At 45.5% G+C, this 20560-nt stretch overlaps 1 protein-coding gene across 2 annotated transcripts; it reads right to left on the bottom strand.

Moving 5' to 3' along the window:
* Positions 1 to 12459: 12459 nt before the first annotated feature.
* Positions 12460 to 20022, bottom strand: PRMT6 (protein arginine methyltransferase 6). 2 transcript variants are annotated; one of them, XM_077278570.1, is made up of 3 exons: positions 19955 to 20022; positions 18116 to 18213; positions 12460 to 13811 (listed from the first exon to the last, which is right to left on the bottom strand). In XM_077278570.1, the coding sequence occupies exon 3, from the start codon at positions 13540 to 13542 to the stop codon at positions 12520 to 12522; it is 1023 nt and encodes a 340-aa protein (XP_077134685.1). In that variant the 5' UTR covers positions 13543 to 13811; positions 18116 to 18213; positions 19955 to 20022; the 3' UTR covers positions 12460 to 12519. The 2 variants fall into 2 exon arrangements, with proteins under 2 accessions (XP_077134685.1, XP_077134686.1); XM_077278571.1 differs by having other exon boundaries at positions 19397 to 19958.
* Positions 20023 to 20560: the final 538 nt, after the last annotated feature.

Here is a 20560-nt window from a genome sequence, read left to right on the forward strand (position 1 = left end):
TTTTTATAATGGCAGAGCGGCAGTCAGTCATAGGCCGCGAATAATGTATCAGGGTCTGGGCCAGCATTAACAGCTTTGAAGTTTAAATTAAGATGAGGTGTGTGAGGGGCCAGTGTAGGCCTGCTGTGCTGGGAGCCCTGATACCTCATGCAACAGCTCAAACTGCTTTTCTGCTCACAAATATCAGCTTGGTAGACCACTAAAGTTAGAAAAATTTAAGGACAGTAACATAGGTAGCTGACAAAGTAAGTGAGGCCTGCCAGTCTGGGAGCCCTACTGCTACAGGCAACACACATGAAGCAAACCCAAATTGGAGTGAAAGCATTTTAAAAAATTTTTTGTCACACACCACTAAGGTAGCATAAATTTCCCCAGAGTACAAATAGTATAAAGGGCCTCTGACACCCCTTTCACTACAGGCAACAGGCAACCCACCAGATGGAGACCCAACTTGGTGTCTCCATCATCTCTCACCAACCACGGACAACAGAGAGAGGATCATTATCCTCTTCATCTCTTGACTGTTGCACACCCATCACCTCTTCCTCCTCCATTTGTTTCTCAGGTTCTGCACCTTTAGTAACAGCTTGTCTGGTACTATGTGCCCCCCTCGATCGCTGTAATCAATCCTTCCATGGCACCTGCCTGTGCGACAACTGTCCGGAGCTTACAGATATTGTTATCCTTTCCGCATCCTCCTCTGCTTCCTCCTCTTTCTCTGGGACTACCTCCTCCTCCCGTAGGCTATTCAAAGTGTGCTCCAGCATGTATATGACCAGAATAGTGATGCTGATTACACCATCATCAGCACTAACCATCCTTATAGCCATTTTGAAACCGTGCAGAAGGGTGCAGAGGTCGTTCACCTGTGCCCACTCTGCAAGCATGATTTGCACCACATCCGTACTTTGTTGGCCCAGGCTATGCAAAAGAACATACTGCACCAGGGCTCATTGCTGCTGTCACAGTGGCTGTGCAACATGTACAGAGTAGAATTCCACTGCATTGGCACATTGCATATCAAACGGTTAACCCTGTTGGCTGAAAGACCTCTGTAGCGATGTAAGTCAATGACCTGTGGGGTGCAAACAGCGGAAGTGAGCACACAAGTGACCATGCTTTCTGCAGCAGCGCATCAAGGCTGGGATAGTGTCAAAGAAATTGCTTTACCACCAGTTTGAGGACATGAGAAATGCAAGGCATATGTGTGAGGTTGTTTCGGCATAGGGCCACCACCAGGTTTACATCATTATTGCATAGTGCCTTCCCTGGATCCAGGTTCAGTGGAGACAGCCATTGCTCAAACTCGACCTGGATAGCGGTCCACAACTTTTGAGCTGTGTGACTGCAATCTCCAAGGTATATTAATTTGTACACTGCCCGAATGCAGTGAGACTAGGCTGTTAGGTACGGAGGTGAGGAAGATTCTCTCTACATTGTTGGAAAGCATGTCTCATTAAGGCTGGGGTCATACTTGCAAGTGTAATGTGAGAAACTCACACGAGTCTCTCGCCTCAATACCTGGCACTGCCGACGGCACTCGGGACTGGAGCGTTCAGCTGCATAGAAATACATGCAGCCGCATGCTCCGGTCGCAATTGCCGGCGGCAGTGCCGGGTATTGATGCGTGAGTTTCTCGCATTGCACTCACAAGTGTGACCCTGGCCTAAGAGAGAAGGTGACAGCGCATGTGGAGGCCCTAGAGGAGGTGGAGGAGCCAGAAGCAGTGGAGGAACTGTTAGATAGAGGTTTGTCCCGCCAGCCTTGGGGATTCAAAGATTTGTGGAGCAGCCCCTTGACCACCTGCCCACAAAGCCACCAGAATCATCCACTGCCCAGTCAGCAAAATGTAACACTTATACCCATATTTCTCATCTAGGTGTCAGTGGCAAAATGACCCTGGCAGACATAGATTTTTTCCAAGGAATGGGTGATGTTGTCTGCAACATGCTGTTGTAGAGCAGGTATAGCTTTCTTAGAGATGTAATGGCAACTGGTACTAGGGGACTGAAACGGCCGTCAACTTTCGGAAACCATCTGTATCCACAAGGTGGAAAGGCACCATTTCCGTGGCCAACAGACTGGAGATGGTGAAAACAATAATACTAGAACAGATATTATAGTTATACAGACTGTTGTGAATTCTGCTCTTGGGCTCCCTCCGGTGGTTGTAAGTGGTAGCGCTGCTGTCTCTGAATCGCAGCATTTGTCAGGTGTGTTCACTTTTTGCAATTTGGACTGGGCTATTTAGTCTTGCTTCACCCTTTGGTCAGTGCCAGTTGTCCATTGTTCCTGGAGGATTCACATCCCTGCCTGGTCTCTTCTGCTTTGCAGTTTATTTCATCAAAGATAAGTCCTGGCCTTGATTTTGCTGTCCACATGCTGTGGTCTTATTGTTCAGTTCTTTTCTATGTTTTGTCTTGTCCAGCTTGGTCTGTATAAGGATTTTTTAGCCAAGCTGGTGCAGCGCCCCCACACTGCCGCAGGGCCGAGGGGTACCCGGTACCGGGCCTCTGAGTCTCTGCTCTGGGGTTGTCACGGTGGCTAGGCCCGATCCGTGACCCTGCCGAGGGGCGCACAGTCAGTGGTAGATATGATGGATAATGGTGGTGTTGTGGTGCAGTAAATAACGAGGACACCAGGTTGCAGTCTCTTTACCTCTTTACTGAAGATCTCTGGGTCCTCAGTCCAGAATACGGTTCACCAGGCTGCGCAAGTCCGGCCGGTCCGATGGCACCTCCAGAGTTCTCTTAACAGGTGGAAATCTGTGCCTTCCTTCTTGCGCTATGTGTTGCGGTCCTTCCCTGCTGTGCTTACGGAAAGTCCCCACAACTGTTGTGTCTGTTTCTTAAGTTCCCTCACAACTCGATTAGATGATGTTCTGCTAATCTTCCGTCCCTCCCTGATGTTACGGTTAGGACGGCACCCGTTTGACGGGTAGGCTCGGAGCTCTTCCGGGACCCTAGAGTCTCCCCTCTCCACAAGTTGCCCCCCCAAGACTGCATAGGTGATTTAAGTGAGACAGCCCGCCTGAGACTGACTGTCCTGCCGTAGGTTCGAAGTATTGCCTGAAGCTGTATATAGAAATACTTCCTTCGGCGTTCCGGCCACCGGTTGTTTGCGCCTCAGTAGGATGTTGCCTCGGTCTTACAGCACGACCCCTACTGGTATTCTCCTTGTTGCTTTGATCTCGTTTCTCACTCAGCACAATCTATCTCGCTTCTAGTCCTTCCTTGGGCACCGCCGCTATACTGAGCAGGCACGGTCCCGTTACGTTCTCTCCGTTTGCCAAGCCTCTGTCAGGATCCCACCCCTGACAGAGACCCTACCGAATCTTCCCCTGCAACACCCTCTGCCACAAGGTGTTGCCTGGCTCCAACCCAGTCAGCTTTCTGTCTAACTTCCTTCCTGACCCCCAGTTTTACCAGTGTGTGGAGAGTGGCCTAGTAAATAGAACCCTTAGCTCCCCCTGGAGGCCCGGCGGTGAAATGTATTGGTGTCTGTGATACCTGCTCAGATGAACTCCTTCAGTGCCATCAGACGTACCATAGCTCCCCTTAGTGGCGGAGCCACAGCACTGCAACGACCAGGACTCTGGGGCGCTGCACTCCCCCCTGGTTAAATCCAGTACTCCGGGACTGGGAAGAAAACAACAATACAGATTAGCAAAAAGACATACAATTTGTTGAGTGCAAATAACAATACGTATACTTGAACAGAGCTTCCCTTTATGGGAGGTGAGGACACTTGAACGTTACAAACATGGTTAAATATCATAGCAACATGCTATAAATAACTTTTCTTACCCAACCGGGTATTCTACTTAGTACAAATTCTTGAACAATAATTTAACATCGCCTTTAAGGATGTACACTCTGAATCCGCTAAAGACCTTCTTATAATCACATTTTAAGGCAATTTAACTTTTACATTCTCCTTCTTTAAATCTGCAGGACCGCCTGTCCTAACGGCACCAGACCTACTGCCTCTCCTTTCTTACAGGACCGCTCCTTTCAGCCCGAGCCTTCTGTCTTTTCAACTACTATACACAGTATAGAACATAACATTACTTTCAGTTTTAAGAGCACTGAGCCATCTCTATATGGCTCCTAGGAGGACTCAGGGTTTACCTTCTATCCTCATTTTCTATCAACGTTATCAACATTTTCTTAAAGCATTAACTTCCATCATTACTTTCTTACTAGCAACTATGCAGGACACTACGTCTACCCCTACGGGCCCACTGCATCTTTCTTCTAACTTTCACTTTCTTTCGGGAAACATTATCAGCATTCTTTTACAATTAACTAGTTCAATACATATAACTTTTACATGTAAACATTATCATTTTCTTTCAAGGCATCGTTATCACTTTACTGTTTTAAGGCAGTATTACTCATAAGTACACAGATGGACATCCCCTTTAAGAGGGGACCAAGTCTTTAGGAGGTAGCATATCTTCTCAGGCTACCAGTCCATACTCATCAAAGGCTCCGGTGCGGTATCTTCGCAAAGAGTCTCTCTTTAAGTAAAACCAGTAGGGAGCACCTTTAAGAAGGTGCAAACTATTTACAAAAAGTTTGTATCATGCACTGTTCATGATTCAGCAGTTCTTGATAATTGTGCAAAAATAGAAAACAAACAAAAGGCAATAGGGATCCCTTTAAAAGTTAACCCAGGACGGGTTTAAAGCAAAAAGCAGGGAAACAAGCAGTTAACTATTTACATATTCAGGTTTCCGAGGTTTAGTTGGACGGCTTCCAGGGCTGCACCTGGCACTTAACCCTTCCTGGCCTGGGAAAAGTGAGGTCCAGGGCTACACCCAGTGCTGGACACATGCCGTTAATCCGTTTTTCATGTACGGTTAAATCATGCGCAGCTATGGAGGTCTGCGCAGCTTGAGTATGGGCATTTGCTGCAGCAGAGGTAGCGGCTGCTGCAAGATCAGTCACTGGAACGGAGTCAGCAGCTGTGGCACTAGCAGTCACTGGAGGGGTGTCGGTCATCAGGGCAGGGTCGTCCTTCATACCTGCTTCAGATGCGGTTCCTCCGGTGCCGGTCTGCTCTGCCTCCGCTGGGGTCTGGAATGCTGGCTGCAGGGCCTCGTGCTGCGACGTTGTCATCTCTGCTCGCAGCATCTCGCTTTCCGGCAGGGCCTTGCTTTCTGGCTTCGGAGTGCTGTAACTTCTTTCTTGCTCCGGACCAGACGAGGCTGCCGACAGATGTCTGGCGAGGCTCCCGATGATGGTCTTCTTCCACCCGGCCTCAGTGCTCAACTGCGTCTGCGGGAGTTGGTGGATCAGCTCGTCCACTCCGGTCTGCAGGAGGTCAGCGTCAACTATGGAGGTCTGGCTGCGGTGCCTCTCCGGGTAGCTGGGGGAGTCCTCGGCTCCGACCCCACGCTCCGGCTCCGGGCGGCTGGCCATGGCGTCCTCCAAGTCGCTGAATTCTTCTTCCTGGTCCTTTTCCCGCTCTCTCCTTCGTGGGCGGTTTCGTTTGCTCTGTCTCTGCCCACCATTGAGGATCAGGAGGCGGATCTCGGCTGCTGACAGACACGTCCTCAAGGGGCCGAGATACTTAGACTGGGCGGCCTTTGTCTTTCGCGCTCTTCAGCTTGTTCACGCCCACTTCCACGCCCTTCTTCTTCTCCTGCGCTCTCCTTAGCGCTGCAATGGCTGCGGTTTTGGCGCGAACTTTTGGCGGCAAGTGACAATCCACAGTCTTTGCAATAAAGTACAGTCCAAGCACAGTAAATCACAGTTCCAAGGCACACATGACCTGATTCTTCAGGCTTAAGTAGATCCTGTTCGTGACGCCAAGTTGCAGCGCCCCCACACTGCCGCAGGGCCGAGGGGTACCCGGTACCGGGCCTCTGAGTCTCTGCTCTGGGGTTGTCACGGTGGCTAGGCCCGATCCGTGACCCTGCCGAGGGGCGCACAGTCAGTGGTAGATATGATGGATAATGGTGGTGGTGTGGTGCGGTGCAGTAAATAACGAGGACACCAGGTTGCAGTCTCTTTACCTCTTTACTGAAGATCTCTGGGTCCTCAGTCCAGAATACGGTTCACCAGGCTGCGCAAGTCCGGCCGGTCCGATGGCACCTCCAGAGTTCTCTTAACAGGTGGAAATCTGTGCCTTCCTTCTTGCGCTATGTGTTGCGGTCCTTCCCTGCTGTGCTTACGGAAAGTCCCCACAACTGTTGTGTCTGTTTCTTAAGTTCCCTCACAACTCGATTAGATGATGTTCTGCTAATCTTCCGTCCCTCCCTGATGTTACGGTTAGGACGGCACCCGTTTGACGGGTAGGCTCGGAGCTCTTCCGGGACCCTAGAGTCGCCCCTCTCCACAAGTTGCCCCCCAAGACTGCATAGGTGATTTAAGTGAGACAGCCCGCCTGAGACTGACTGTCCTGCCATAGGTTCGAAGTATTGCCTGAAGCTGTATATAGAAATACTTCCTTCGGCGTTCCGGCCACTGGTTGTTTGCGCCTCAGTAGGATGTTGCCTCGGTCTTACAGCACGACCCCTACTGGTATTCTCCTTGTTGCTTTGATCTCGTTTCTCACTCAGCACAATCTATCTCGCTTCTAGTCCTTCCTTGGGCACCGCCGCTATACTGAGCAGGCACGGTCCCGTTACGTTCTCTCCGTTTGCCAAGCCTCTGTCAGGATCCCACCCCTGACAGAGACCCTACCGAATCTTCCCCTGCAACACCCTCTGCCACAAGGTGTTGCCTGGCTCCAACCCAGTCAGCTTTCTGTCTAACTTCCTGCCTGACCCCCAGTTTTACCAGTGTGTGGAGAGTGGCCTAGTAAATAGAACCCTTAGCTCCCCCTGGAGGCCCGGCGGTGAAATGTATTGGTGTCTGTGATACCTGCTCAGATGAACTCCTTCAGTGCCATCAGACGTACCATAGCTCCCCTTAGTGGCGGAGCCACAGCACTGCAACGACCAGGACTCTGGGGCGCTGCACTGGTATCTCTGCAGATGCAGATATACCCTCCATATCTTTAGTTAGCTGTGGAGATTTTGTATTTTCTGTGGTGGATATTTTCTAGTGTTTTATACTGACCGCATAGTACTCTGTCCTATCCTTTCTATTTAGCTAGAAGTGGCCTCCTTTGCTAAATCCTCATTTCAGTCTGTGTATGTTTTTTCCCTCTCCTCTCACAGTCAATATTTGTGGGGGGCTGCCTATCCTTTGGGGATTTTCTCTGAGGCAAGATAGTTTTCCATTTTCTATCTAGGGGTAATTAGTCCTCCGGCTGTTTCGAGATGTCTAGGGAGCGCTAGGTACATTCCACGGCTACTTCTAGTTGCGGGGTTAAGTTCAGGGTCTGCGGTCAGTACAGGTACCACCTTCTCCAGAGTACGTCTCATGCTGCTCTTAGGCCACCAGATCATAACAACAGACCATCAAAGTAGAAGCCCTATATCTTTAATAGGACTAATGTATTTATGGAGTGCCCATAATAGAATTCAAACACCAAAAACATGGGAGTAGCGGTCCATTTAAAAATGGTTGCAAAGTTTTATTAAAAAAACAAACTTATAATGACAGGTATATAAACATGTACATTATATATATATACTGTGTGAAGACAAGGTAATATGAAGGGCTGAATGAGAACAGGGAGACTAACTCATCCAAGAACCAAGCATGGTGGACATAGAAAATGAACCATGGATAATTACTGTACTAGTGCAAAATGTCAATAATAAAGTACCAGTGCTTTAGCATTTCATATAATCCCAATACAAGACATGGTGTTACTGGTAAGAGTACGAGTAGTTGAAATAAGTCAGATTATCAAATAAGACTATTATAGGGAGAAAGATCCCAGCCAGTACACCTATGCATGTATTTAGTGTAAAGTCTATCAATTAATCCAAATTCTTACCCATAGTATCCCACCAGGATGAGTCAGTCAGCAGCCCCAATGCACTTTTCGCATGGGCTTGCTCGAGGGGCTATGATGTTTATGTACCCGTCTTTATATGTTTTTTTTTTTTATAAAACTCTAACAATTTTTAAATGGACTGTTACTCCGTGGTTTTTGGTGTTTTAATTAGATTGGAGATGGTGGTGTTCAAGCTCTTAGCTTTGACATGTGTAGGAGGAAACATTATCTTATGTGACTTCAATTGCAGGACCAAGAGCTGGCTGTTGTGCTGAGAGGGTGGAGTAGGATGAACAGGGTAAACTGCTGGACTGTGAGTGAGGTGCAGATGTTATGGTGGATTGAGAAAGAGGTGCTGTGCTCGGTGAAACAAAAACAGCAGGCATCTCCACTTCCATAACAGCTGACGGGCTCTCACTCACCCTGACTGTAAGGGGTAAAGAAGAGGAGGTTCTACAGCCGGAGACCGGTGTGAGAACACTTGACAACGTGAAGAGAGAGGAAGAAGCTGCAGATGCGGTTGATGGGATGGCCTGTGATTGGTGAGGGTTGCTAGTCAACATTTTAGCGCAGTGAGATTCTCAGACCAATGCATGTTGATTGTGCATGCACCGCTTCATGCATGTAGTAGTCAAATTATTGGAATTTTTGCTTCTACGGAGTCATTTTTTGCAGGGTTGGCAGATAACATGAGTTGGGTCATCCTTTGCAGTCTCTAAAAAGGCCCAGGCTAGGCAACCCTTGCCGCCTCTGAAAACTCCACACTTGCGACCAGTGCTTGCCACAGCTAGAGTTGTTAATGAGGATGCAGTGCTTGTCATGGTTGCATCACTCAGTGTCTGTGCAGCAACATAACCTCCCCTCCTTCTGCGTTGAGCTACTTAGCTGTGTGCCTGGGTTCACACATCCTCGCCCTGAGAGTCACCCTCCTCCTCTTCTTGCTCTGACAGCACAGTACAATCCGCAAGCGTTCAGTAACATTACCACCTAACCCACTTACATGTCGAACACCAAGACTATCCCACCAAGGACAACATCTGCAAGGAGATTCTATGCTCTCCCAGTGTTTGCGTAGGTTTCTTTCAGGTACTCCGGTTTCTTCCCGCCCTCCTGATAGGGATTCTAGATTGTGAGCCCCAATGGCGACAGTCCCAAAAATGTTTGTAAAGCGCTGTGGAATTAATGGCGCTATGTAAATGAATAAAATAAATATATCCCCCCTTCCACCACAACCTCGCTTTTTCCTCACTCATGTTGGATGTACCCATCCCCTCTTTTAACTAGCTGTTTCACAACCCTAGGCCAAGACCTATCAGTCACCTGTCACTATATTAATAATCAGTATGTATTTTCTGAGATATTGTTGTGAAGCGTCACTATTAGCCCAAACTATTTTGATTAGGAAATGTAGCCTAGTGCCTGCACACCAATATTACCCCAAACGATTTTGATTAAGCAGGAGCGATCTCTGTGCTGTTACACTGAGAAAATGGTGCCAGCAAAACACTTAAAGTCTTAAAGACTTAAAGTCTTCCTTCAACCTTAATAACTATGTAACATGTCTGCTTTTTACATTGAGGGACATGCAACTTCGGCGGCCACTGACAAAAGCCCTTGTGTCTGAACGTTGTGAACAGTTTCTGTGCCCCGATTGGCTGCTCATTACTCAAGTAAGCCTAGGGTGCTTGGGTATGCTCGTGCTTGTCAGGCAGTCCACGCATGTTTTTTGGCTAACAGCTGCAAAACATGCGGCCACGGGGACGCGAACATGTCACTCGAGCACCCGCGATACTCGGTGCATACCCGAGCGCCCTACGCAAACTCGAGAAACTAGCACATGCGCTCATCACTACTGCTTACAATTCATTGATGTTTTAGAACATCAGTACAAGGAAAAACGTGCAATGCTGTAGATTACCTTTAACATAGTAAAGAAATTATTCATTTACATTTTCTAATTTCAAGTTGCTAATGGGCAAAATCTGTAAATTCATAACTTTACTAGCACAGGAATGACAAGGTCACAATGTTTGTATTTAAGGAACTGTCAAGAAAGTCACCAAGAAAATTTACTCAGGGCTTTGAGGTCTTGTAATAATGACTCGAAATCTGTCACGAAAATGTATTTTACATACCTTAGAAGCAATATGAACATGTGCATATGCACAAATAGAAACTCCATAATGCTGTGACCACAGACCACGAGGGCAACTGTTTTCTTTCTCATTCTGACTAATGGAATATAAGAAACATCCTTAAACAAAAGTAAAAAAACAGAACAAAAAGAAAAAAAAAAACAAAGATTTGTATCGAACACTAGTAGTTAAGCAGAATATCATATTCTTACATGGTCTGATGGTACTGTAGAAGTCTGCACGCCACGTAAAGACAAACTTTTTGGACTTGAAATAATGGGTGAAACATTGAATGCTGCAGATGTACGCAAGATGGCATATGGCTGTGAACCTCCCACTTTTTAAATATATCCCACAGTACAATGCCTCTATCAGCTCACTCTGCATCCCTACTCCCTTCCCTGAGATCAGACTGTGAAGAGGGAAGAAAGCACCCAAGTCATCAGGAAGGGCAGAACACAAAAGCTGTATTATGTTAGTCTAAATAGAGAGGAAAGCACACACTTACGAGAAGGGGGAATCAGATAGACTCTGAGTTTCAAGAGTGAAGGAGAGCTTCTTCACCTGAATCTACAAGGGCAAATTCCACACTACTCATCATCAGCGTCTGCAAGCCCAAGGATGAAAAGATCTATTATGGGCTGAAATCCGTGCAAGGATTAGGCTGTGCTCCTACATGCTATCTAATGCAAATGACAGCATTGGAACCGAGGCCTCAAGTCCAGCATGCATTACAGGGAGAGACAGACCCACAATAGTTAAAATAGGAGTTGACAAAAACTGCATTTCAGGGTGTCTGAAAATGAATAAGGCTATGTGCACACGTTACAGATTTCTGTACGGATTTTTCCGCTCAGTTTGTGAAAAATCCGCAAGTAAAACGCACTGCTTTTTACCTGCGGATTACCCATGGATTTACAGCGTTTTTTGTGCAGATTTCACCTGCGTTTTACCACCTGCGGATTTCTATAAAGGAACAGGTGTAAAACGCTGCAGAATCCGCCCAAAGAATTGACATGCTGCAGGAAATACAACGCAGTGTTTCCGAGCGGTATTTTCCGCAGCATGTGCACTGCGAATTTTGTTTTCCATAGGTTTACATGGTACTGTACAACGCATGGAAAACAGCTGCGAATCCGCAGGGTCAAATCCGCGACATGTGCACATAGCCTTAGGCTAAGGCTACATGTGTTGGGTGGCAAAAAAGTCTGGGCAAATTGTCCATGACTTGCTGTCACGTGACTATTTTAAAGCTGTGATTTTCCTGTAAATAAAACAGTAAATTTGCAGACAAATGTCACGTGCGACTTGCATTGAAGCTTATGGCCAAAATGTCACATAAGACGTGTGACAGCAACAGAAAATGCAATCCATCTGGAAACATTGGCGATTGTGTTGCAGTATGTCACAACAAGTGATGAGCGAACGTTCTCAGATAAGGTGTTATCCAAGCACTCTTGGGTGCTCACCGAGTGTCTTCGGCGTGCTTGAAAAATATGTTCAAGTCCCCTCGGCTGCATGTCTCACGGATGTTCAACAGTCACAAGACATGCAGGGATTACGGTACCTGATTGTTAGGCAATCCCGGTAGGTGTTGCAGCTGTCGAACAGCCGGGAGTCATACAGCCACGGGGACTAGAACGTATTATTTGAGCACGCCAAAAATACTGGCGTAGCACACAAGCATGCTCAGATAACACCTTATCCAAGCATGTTCGCACATCACTAGGCACAACACAGTAGGAAATCATTACATCCAATGTGACATGTTGCTGTGTAACGCTAGTCTAAAAAGAAGTGAGGATTGCAGGCTGAAATTTAATGCACGCTCTTTTTCCCTTTTTAAAAGGTATCCCAATCATCAGCTACATATTCCAGTCCCAGGTCCAACAGGTCCTTTGACATATGACACATTAAGAGAATGGTCGGCTGCTCACTGAAACAGCTAGGTCAGTTACTTCTGTCAGTGGAGATGGTTGCTGTCCTCACTTGCTATGATTTTAATATCTTACCTGGCCTATACATTACATCAATTCAATAAATGCACATTCATCCTGCATTGCTGGGGAACGTCCGGTGCATACACTGGCAAAAGTATAATATATATATATTTTAGATATATGTGCATTAACACGTAAATAGGTTATGACTGGCCTAAGGTAGGCCAAGAGAGTAGCCATTGTGGCATACATTTGGATGGTTTGAACACCCTTATTCTCGATGTATTGCAATACAAAATATACACTATTGTTTAACAACGAAATTGAATTAGTGACATACTGTATGTAGTGCAATGGCGTAGCATAGATAAGTTGAACAGATTGCAAAAAGGTAAGAATATCAAAAAAGAACATGACGATATTGCACGATTCATATATATACTGTATGTAATAAGAAATACAAAATGGGAAACTAAACACAAATGGCCATTTCATCTGCTTTACTTCAGAAAAATAAAAAAGATAATTTCTGTTCACAATGAGCATTAATTTCCCATCTGGAAAACCTTAGTTCTTGATATTTCTCCCCCAATAGAGTAGTTGATGGTAACACTTAAATGCCTGGGGTTGTTCTCTGAAGGTGACATTTTGATGTCCCCCTTAACCTGCGTGTCCTGCTCTACTTGAACCTCTTCGTCGAGGTACAGGATCGTTTGCTTCCAATGTGTTTCCTCACCATATGGCGACGTAGACAAGATGATGCCGTTTTCACCTGGAAACTCAACTGAAAACCATATGGCAAATCCATGCATTAAAGAGGACCCGTAGCAGCAGAACGTGAAGGAACCAGTAATGTTGGCAATGTCATCCAGCATGGCGCTGCGGAGATCTAGAGAGGCAAAATTTACGGGGTGCGAGAGGACATGCTCCAGGTACACCGAACACACGGTCATATCGTTTCCCATGATACATTTCTTGGCGAAAGATTGTACACAAGTCATATCCACTCCATACATGTCCTTCACATCACTCCAAAAGTCCAAGCGGCTCTCCACGGTGGTGTCATTAATAGGGGCGATGAACATATTAGCGCAGTAGGGGAAAATGAGCCCTCCAGGCTTCAGCCATTTATCCCGGGCAAACAAAACGGAGCTGAGCATTGATTCATACATGAGACCATACCCCATCCATTCGCTAACAATGGCGTCCACCTGCCCGGATATTTCGGCGGATTCCACCGGGCTGTTGATCACTTCCACTTGTCCCTCGAGCTTGTTTTCCTTCACCACCTCACGTGCCAGCTGCGACACGGCGCTGGCTTCCACAGCGTACACTTTACTAGCCCCAGCCTGGGCACAGAAAATACTCAGGATGCCAGTGCCGGCACCCACGTCCAGGACAGTTTTGCCAAGGAGAGTGTTACGATTGCGTGCGATAGCCACCCTATAGGCATGTGTGCGCACAGTGTCTGACAGCATTTCCTCATGGACAGTGATGTCCGAGTAACACTGGAAGTACTCATTGTCTTGCTCAGTCCTGTCATATCTTCTCTTTTTGGAGAATGCCATGCTTGGTGCCTGCAGCTGTGTGTGGCTATGAGAGGAGAGTGTGTGGCCACTTCCTGGTGGATGGCATTGGTTGCCAGCCGCTTCCTGCCCACCCCCTCCTGTTTTGCTTTCACTTTGCTCTCCAGCACATGTGCTTTTGTCATTTGATTCTCCTCTTCTCCCAGCTCCTGCATTCACCCTTTCCTCCCCACTCTTCAGGCTGACAAGTTTGGATGGTTTCCCTGGATCTGCAGCGATTCATATGCGGAATCTTGTTCGCCACCACTGACCTAAGGAAAAATACATTTACAAGTGAACTCATTGCATATGTTAGCACTCGGATACACGTGAACGGTTTCCAGCGCTGGTTCTATTGCAGAATACGGATAGAAAATACATATATGGATTTAGCAGAGCTGAATTTGTCACACTTCTTTGGCTCTAGTAATGTTATCGGCTTACACGCAGTCCTATGTAAAACTGTCAATAACAGTGTACTTTGGATATCACGTTAAAAACAAGTGACTAATGCCATACCGTTTCTTCTGTAAAGGTTACACGTGAGGATTCATATGCAATCTGTCTCCTGTTCAAGGATAATATATGGCCCCTGTACAGTCCAATAGTTCATAGTGCAGAATTTCACCTGCTTTGGAGCTGGATGTGGGCCCCCTTACCTCGTGGGCCCCTACTGGCAGACACAAAGTCCTTTGTGCAAGAACAGTATTTGAGACCTTTGCAGTCCAACAATGCAAGTTTCCACCTACTTTGGAGGTTGAAATGGGCCCCCTTAACTTTTGTGCCCCTGATATATCTATTTCCACTGGAAATAGTGTCTGCCATCATATCATATCACAGTTTGTGATATTGCCAGCATTTGATAGTTCAGAAAATCCAATAGTCCAGCACTTTATACTTCAAATGGGAATCTGTTATAAGATTTTTGCCACCTAACCTGAAAGCAGCATATTGTAGAGGCAGAGTCCCTGATTCCAGCGATATGTCACTTACTGTGCTGCAGTTGTGATAAAACAGTGATTTTATCGGCAGGAGATTATTACAGGAGGACTAGTAAACCTGCTGACATTAAGTCCTCCATATTCATGAGCTCTGTATAACCCCGCCCCCACCACTGATTGGCAGCTTTTTGTCTATGCACAGAGCTGCCAATCAATGGTGTGGGTTAGGTTATACAGAGCCCAGCATTAGAAATCTGCAGCAGATGAGACTGATTTTATCAAAACTGCAGCAAACAGCTTAATAAGTGACACATGGCTGGAATCAGGGTCTCTGCCCCTGCATCATGTTGCTCTCAGAGTTATAAAAACCCAATGACAGCTTCTCTTTAAACGTACAATATAAAGTGACATTTAACAATTAGTAGTTGACAGGTTTAACCAGTCAATAAATTATTGCAGCAATAAATGTTATAGATCTGTACATCTGTACCACATGTCAGGTAACAAGTAATTCTAAGGCCTCTTTCACACTTCAGTTGTTTGGCGTCAGTCTAAAACCGTCATTTTCCTCAAAAAACGGATCCGCATTAGCGACGGATGGTCGTCCGTTCCATCCGTCATGCGACGGATCCGTCAAAATTTAGCGGACGTCATTTAGACATTGACGTTCATCTAGACGTTTTTTGTCTCCGTTGAAATGGCGGATCGCGACGGATCCGTCGCGTCCGTCATTTCATAGAATAGCCACCTATGGGCGACGGATCCGTCGCGATCCGTTTTTTGGCGGATCCGTCGCCCCAATCCGTTTTTTCAAGTTTTTTCAATTGCGCATGCTCCAAAAAGTATATACAACCCCCGAGTAACGGATCCGTCAAAAAAACGGATCCGTTACATCCGTTTTTTCAACAATTGTGACGGATCCGTCGATCCGTCACTTTGTCGGAAGTGACTGACGCCAAACGACTGAAGTGTGAAAGAGGCCTAAGGGTCACATTATGAACAGGTGGTAAGGTGATACATTCTTTTCCTATGGCTAAGCTCACAACTATAATATGGTCCAATTGTACACCTGTATGGTCAGCCATATGGTATCCATTTTTATACAATCAGTAGGTATTACAATTTGCAAGAACAAATACAGTTTTCTATGTTAAAGAACTGCAATGTATTTATAAAAAAAACAAAAACAAAACACTGGATGCTGTACGGATGAGCCATGTGGGATCTGTTTTTTTTTTTTTTGCGCTCTCACTGATTTAAATGAGCATGTGGTCTATTTGAACAAAACGGTGATCTGAACAGCCGGATTGAATAATAAGGGTACGTTCACACAGGACTTTTTTGCTGCTTTTTTTTATGCTAATTTAGGTGCGTTTTTTTGGTGCGTTTTTGGTGCGTTTTTTGGGTACGTTCACACAGGACTTTTTTGCTGCAGATTTTTGCTGCTTTTTTTATGCCAATTTTCAGCTGCTAGGACACCTCACAATGGCTCTTCACACCTTACTACCAGGAACTCCCTCACAATAGATCACAATCAGGACACCTCACAATGGCTCTTCACACCTCACTACCAGGAACTCCCTCACAATAGATCACAATCAGGACACCTCACAATGGCTCTTCACACCTCACAATGGCTCACAATGGCTCTTCACACCTCACTACCAGGAACTCCCTCACAATAGATCACAATCAGGACACCTCACAATGGCTCTTCACACCTCACAATGGCTCACAATGGCTCTTCACACCTCACTACCAGGAACTCTCTCACAATAGATCACAAACAGGACACCTCACAATGGCTCTTCACACCTCACAATGGCTCACAATGGCTCTTCACACCTCACTAACCACACCCCTAAGCTCTTGGCTGTGAGATCCCTTCCTGCTGGCCATGATTTTCTGCACAAAAACCGCAGCAAATAATGCTACATGCGTTTTTTCAGCGTTTTTGCAGCGTTTTTTTCATCACCCATTCAAGTCAATGGGTGAAAAAACGCTGCAAAAACGCTGCAAAAACGCTGAAAGAAGTGACATGCCCTATGTCCAAAAAAAGCAGCAAAGCAGAAAAAACTGATCAAACAAAAAACCAACGTGTGTGCATGAGATTTCTGAAATCTCATAGGCTTTACTGGTACTGTAAAAAGCAGCTGAAAATTAGCATAAAAAAAGCAGCAAAAAAAAGCAGCAAAAAAGTCCTGTGTGAACGTACCCCAACACTGGCTGTCAGTTTTTCACAATCAGCGCTCAGACTGAAAATACAGTTGTGTGAATGTAGCCGTATGCACTTTCTTACCTAGAGATTTTGATTCTTCAGCCTACATACGTACATACCACACCATAGACAAATATAAACCACACACACAAAGGCATCAGTCACTATATATTATATGCAATAATGGCCAGCACTGTCCATAATAAGGCACAACCCTGGTGCAGTCTGGCCAAGATCCAGATTGCCCTCATTATAATCACCACTGGATCTCACCGATACCAGATTTGAGCTACAGTTCTCTAGGCCATAACCCATTTGAGAACATTTATAAAAGGATTTGTATACTACTACTACTAGAGTTGAGCGTCCAGGTCAGTGGTACCTGGTGGCTACATGGGAGGCCTGCGAAGCTCTTGCAAATAAAGGAGGTGTAAGCTTCTTCGTATTACACCACTCGTCTGGCTTTGACTAAAAAACAGCATGGAAAATTCACCTTGACAGTAATTCTGTGTTTCATCTTTTGTCATTTTTTAAAAGTTACTTGACAAACAAAATTATGGAGAGGAGTAGAATGGGAAGTTTGTCTAGGAGGAAAAAAGGTGGAATGGTGCCGGAAATCTAAAGAAGTAAAACGTGTCTGTGTTGCAAGTTCTGTAGATACAAGTCGTCAAGAAGCTGCCATGGCGGTCTGGGCCAGATGAAGAGACAGAAAAACTCAATGAGTAACTGGCGCAGGCGGATGAGAGATGATATATGGGGAGACATGCAGTGTAAAAAATGGATAGCACATGGACTTCACACAAACTGCCATCTGTGCTGTCCTTTCCATGGACCTTTAGGGCTTGTTCACACTATCCTTTTTTCGCTGCGGATTTTTCAGGTCCTGATTTGTGAAACCCACAGTGCAAAACCTGCGGTGGTTTTCACTGCGGTTTTCAGTCCTTTTTTTACTGCGGATTCCACTGCGGGTTTCCAGCTGCATTTTCCTATTGGTGCAGGTGGAAACCCGCCGCAGAATCCGCAGAAAGAATAGACATGGTACTTCTTTTTTTCCGCTGAAAATCCGCGCTGATTTTCAAGCCGAAATAAGGATAGTGGGCACAGCGGATTTCGTTTTCCATAGGGTAACATTGTACTGTACCCTGCATGGAAAACTGCTGCGGATCCGCAGCTGCAAATCCGCTGCAGATCCGCAGAGAAAAAAGGATCGTGTGAACATAGCCATAGACTTGTACAGGTGATTTTGATCCAGATCTCCGATCACAAATGGGCATGTCTCCGAGATTTTTTGCCAACATCTGGACCACAGAAAACACTGACATGAATAGCACCATAAACGTTGGTGTTCTGCCCATAAAAATCACAGCTAAATACATGTGATTCACAGGCATCTGATTGAGGCCTAAATGTTACTCACAATTAGCAGTTTTGTGGTTTCCGACCATTATCCATTTTTTAGAGAGGAAAAGGTCTGCCGCAGTCCACCAAACCCAATGTAATCCAGCGAATGGAAACCTGAAAAGAACATACACAAAACACAGAGAAATTAAACTAATTTATCCACTCTATAAAAAAAAAAAAAAAAAAAAAAAAGGGGTTCCCACCCTGGTCCAACATAGTCCAAGCGAACCCTCTTTGTAAAGACTATGGAGCCTTGTTCTGAGGCTCCATAGTCTTTATAAACAGCCACTGCTGAGTCACACTGCGCTGTGCAAGACCCAGCAATTCTGAAGGGCAGATTACATCGCTGGATTCACTTGGACTACAGCGGACTGCGTCAGATGCTTTTTTTAAAAATAAATAAATAATATTATCTTTTAGTGAGCGACAGCAGGCAAGCTACAAAAGGATATAAATCTAGTATCACATCGACCCGAAGAATAAAGTAGTCTACTCCCTTATACCGCATGAGGAATGGCGTGAAAAATAAACAAAAACAATTCTTGACCTGCTGTTGGTTTGTTCATTCTGCCTCCCAAAGATCGCAGTAAGGCTTAGCGCATATTTATCCTGCACTGAGTGCTTACACCAGGGATGCCGTGTAAATCTCTGAAATACACGATTAAGACAGAACCCCCAGCGGATGATTTCCTATAATGAGGCAAATAGAGGCACTGTGGACGTCATCTGACCCGTGATCCAATGGTGTATGTCTTTTCAGGATTGCATAAAAGTGCAGTCGGCCACAGTTTTGCGCACCTCTGAAAAGAAGGACACCGCTGAACACAGGCTAAAGTCCAGAGTAACTCTGCTGCCTCATTATAGTGAATGGATTCCTCCGGGGTTTCATCTGAATCTCGTCATTCAGAAAGTGTCAGATAAATGTGATTCCAAACATTATGGAAAATATTCCCAATAAAAGCTTCAACTCAGTCCACAAAAAATTCCCTCTCAGGTCTGTAATCAGATAACGGAAATATTGTATCCCACTTATTTTATGGGTGCGTGTCTCCAGAATCACCAGCTGGGCATAACATGCTGGGCACTACAATAGTGCCGAGGATTGAGGTGCAAGTTTCTAGCATTGCACTCGTCGTAAGTGTGACCGCGGCCTTAAAAAGAAAACGCAATGAAAAAAAGGCAAGTAACCGAATAGGTGCAGAAAACCTTCAACAGCAAATACTCATCAAATCTCACTCCTAGTGAGAACCTAGCCTGTGGCCACGTGCGCATGTTCAGAATATGGGGAGTTTCTTACCTCAGTATTTGAAAGTCAAAAACAAGGAGTGGATGTGAAGGAGTGATGAACGCACAGACATGTGAACTGCTCCATAGACTATAACATGTACAGTATGTCTCCTATCCATGAAAAACACTGAAGACACATGTACATGGTGCACTGATATCTGCGTGAAGCCTTAGTGCTCGCTCGCATGAGTGTATAACTCGGATGGGTACAATCCAATAATAGAAGGGATTGCTCTCGGACCAATGTTAGTCAATGAGGCCGCGCAGATCTGGGTATTCACTCCAAAATCGGTTCCGTTGCAAGAAAAAAAAAAAAAAAAAAAATCACACGGACCATCAGTATATGCATCCGACTTTTATGGATACTTTTCACTTCTGTGGAATAAGAAATTGTAACTGGTCCTGTAAATGATTAATAGCTGAATATAGAATCATATTGTATACAGACAGCACACGGATGACAAGTGAGAAAAAAAACCGCCCCACTATTCTGGATGAGATGTTTCTACTGTTGTGTGACCCCAGCCTTAGTACCACACTGATCTGTATATAGTCATGGATAACTCACCGCCATGTTCCTTCCCTGGAGCTCTGCTCCTGAGTTGCACAATTAATTTGCTATTGCTGTTACCTGTGCCCAATTAATTACTAATGTTTTAAAACATCCTGGCCAATTAATTAGGTTTTCCATGGGAAATATGGCAGTGTACCTGGAGCAAGGTGTCATGTTGGGCAGTAGGATGACATTTCCAGTACAGCCGGGGTCACACCACTGTCGATTCTGTCATGTGAGAGAATCGGACAGACTATAGTAATATCGCTCATATCATACTGTCAGAGTTTGAGCCAAGAATCATCTTGGTGTGATCCGATTCTCTCGCATTAGAGAATGGCAGCACAGCTGTGGAGAAGACTGAGAACTTAATTAGTCATTCTTCTCCATTCTTGGAGTCTGCAGGTGTTGAACTGCACTTGGATGACATCTGAGTGCAGTCAAATGTTTTACACGCACTAATAGATTTGTATGGGTGCATATTGTCCAAACATCAGAGCCACTCGCATCATACTGCCATTGTTCTCTTGTGCTGAATCAGCATGATGGAAAAAATATCACATCTGCACTACTCCATCATTGGGCTGAGTTCTGTACAATAAAGCCAATCAGTATTTGTAA

Source organism: Ranitomeya variabilis, chromosome 8 (genome assembly GCF_051348905.1).
Source record: "Ranitomeya variabilis isolate aRanVar5 chromosome 8, aRanVar5.hap1, whole genome shotgun sequence".
Classification (NCBI taxonomy): domain Eukaryota; kingdom Metazoa; phylum Chordata; class Amphibia; order Anura; family Dendrobatidae; genus Ranitomeya; species Ranitomeya variabilis.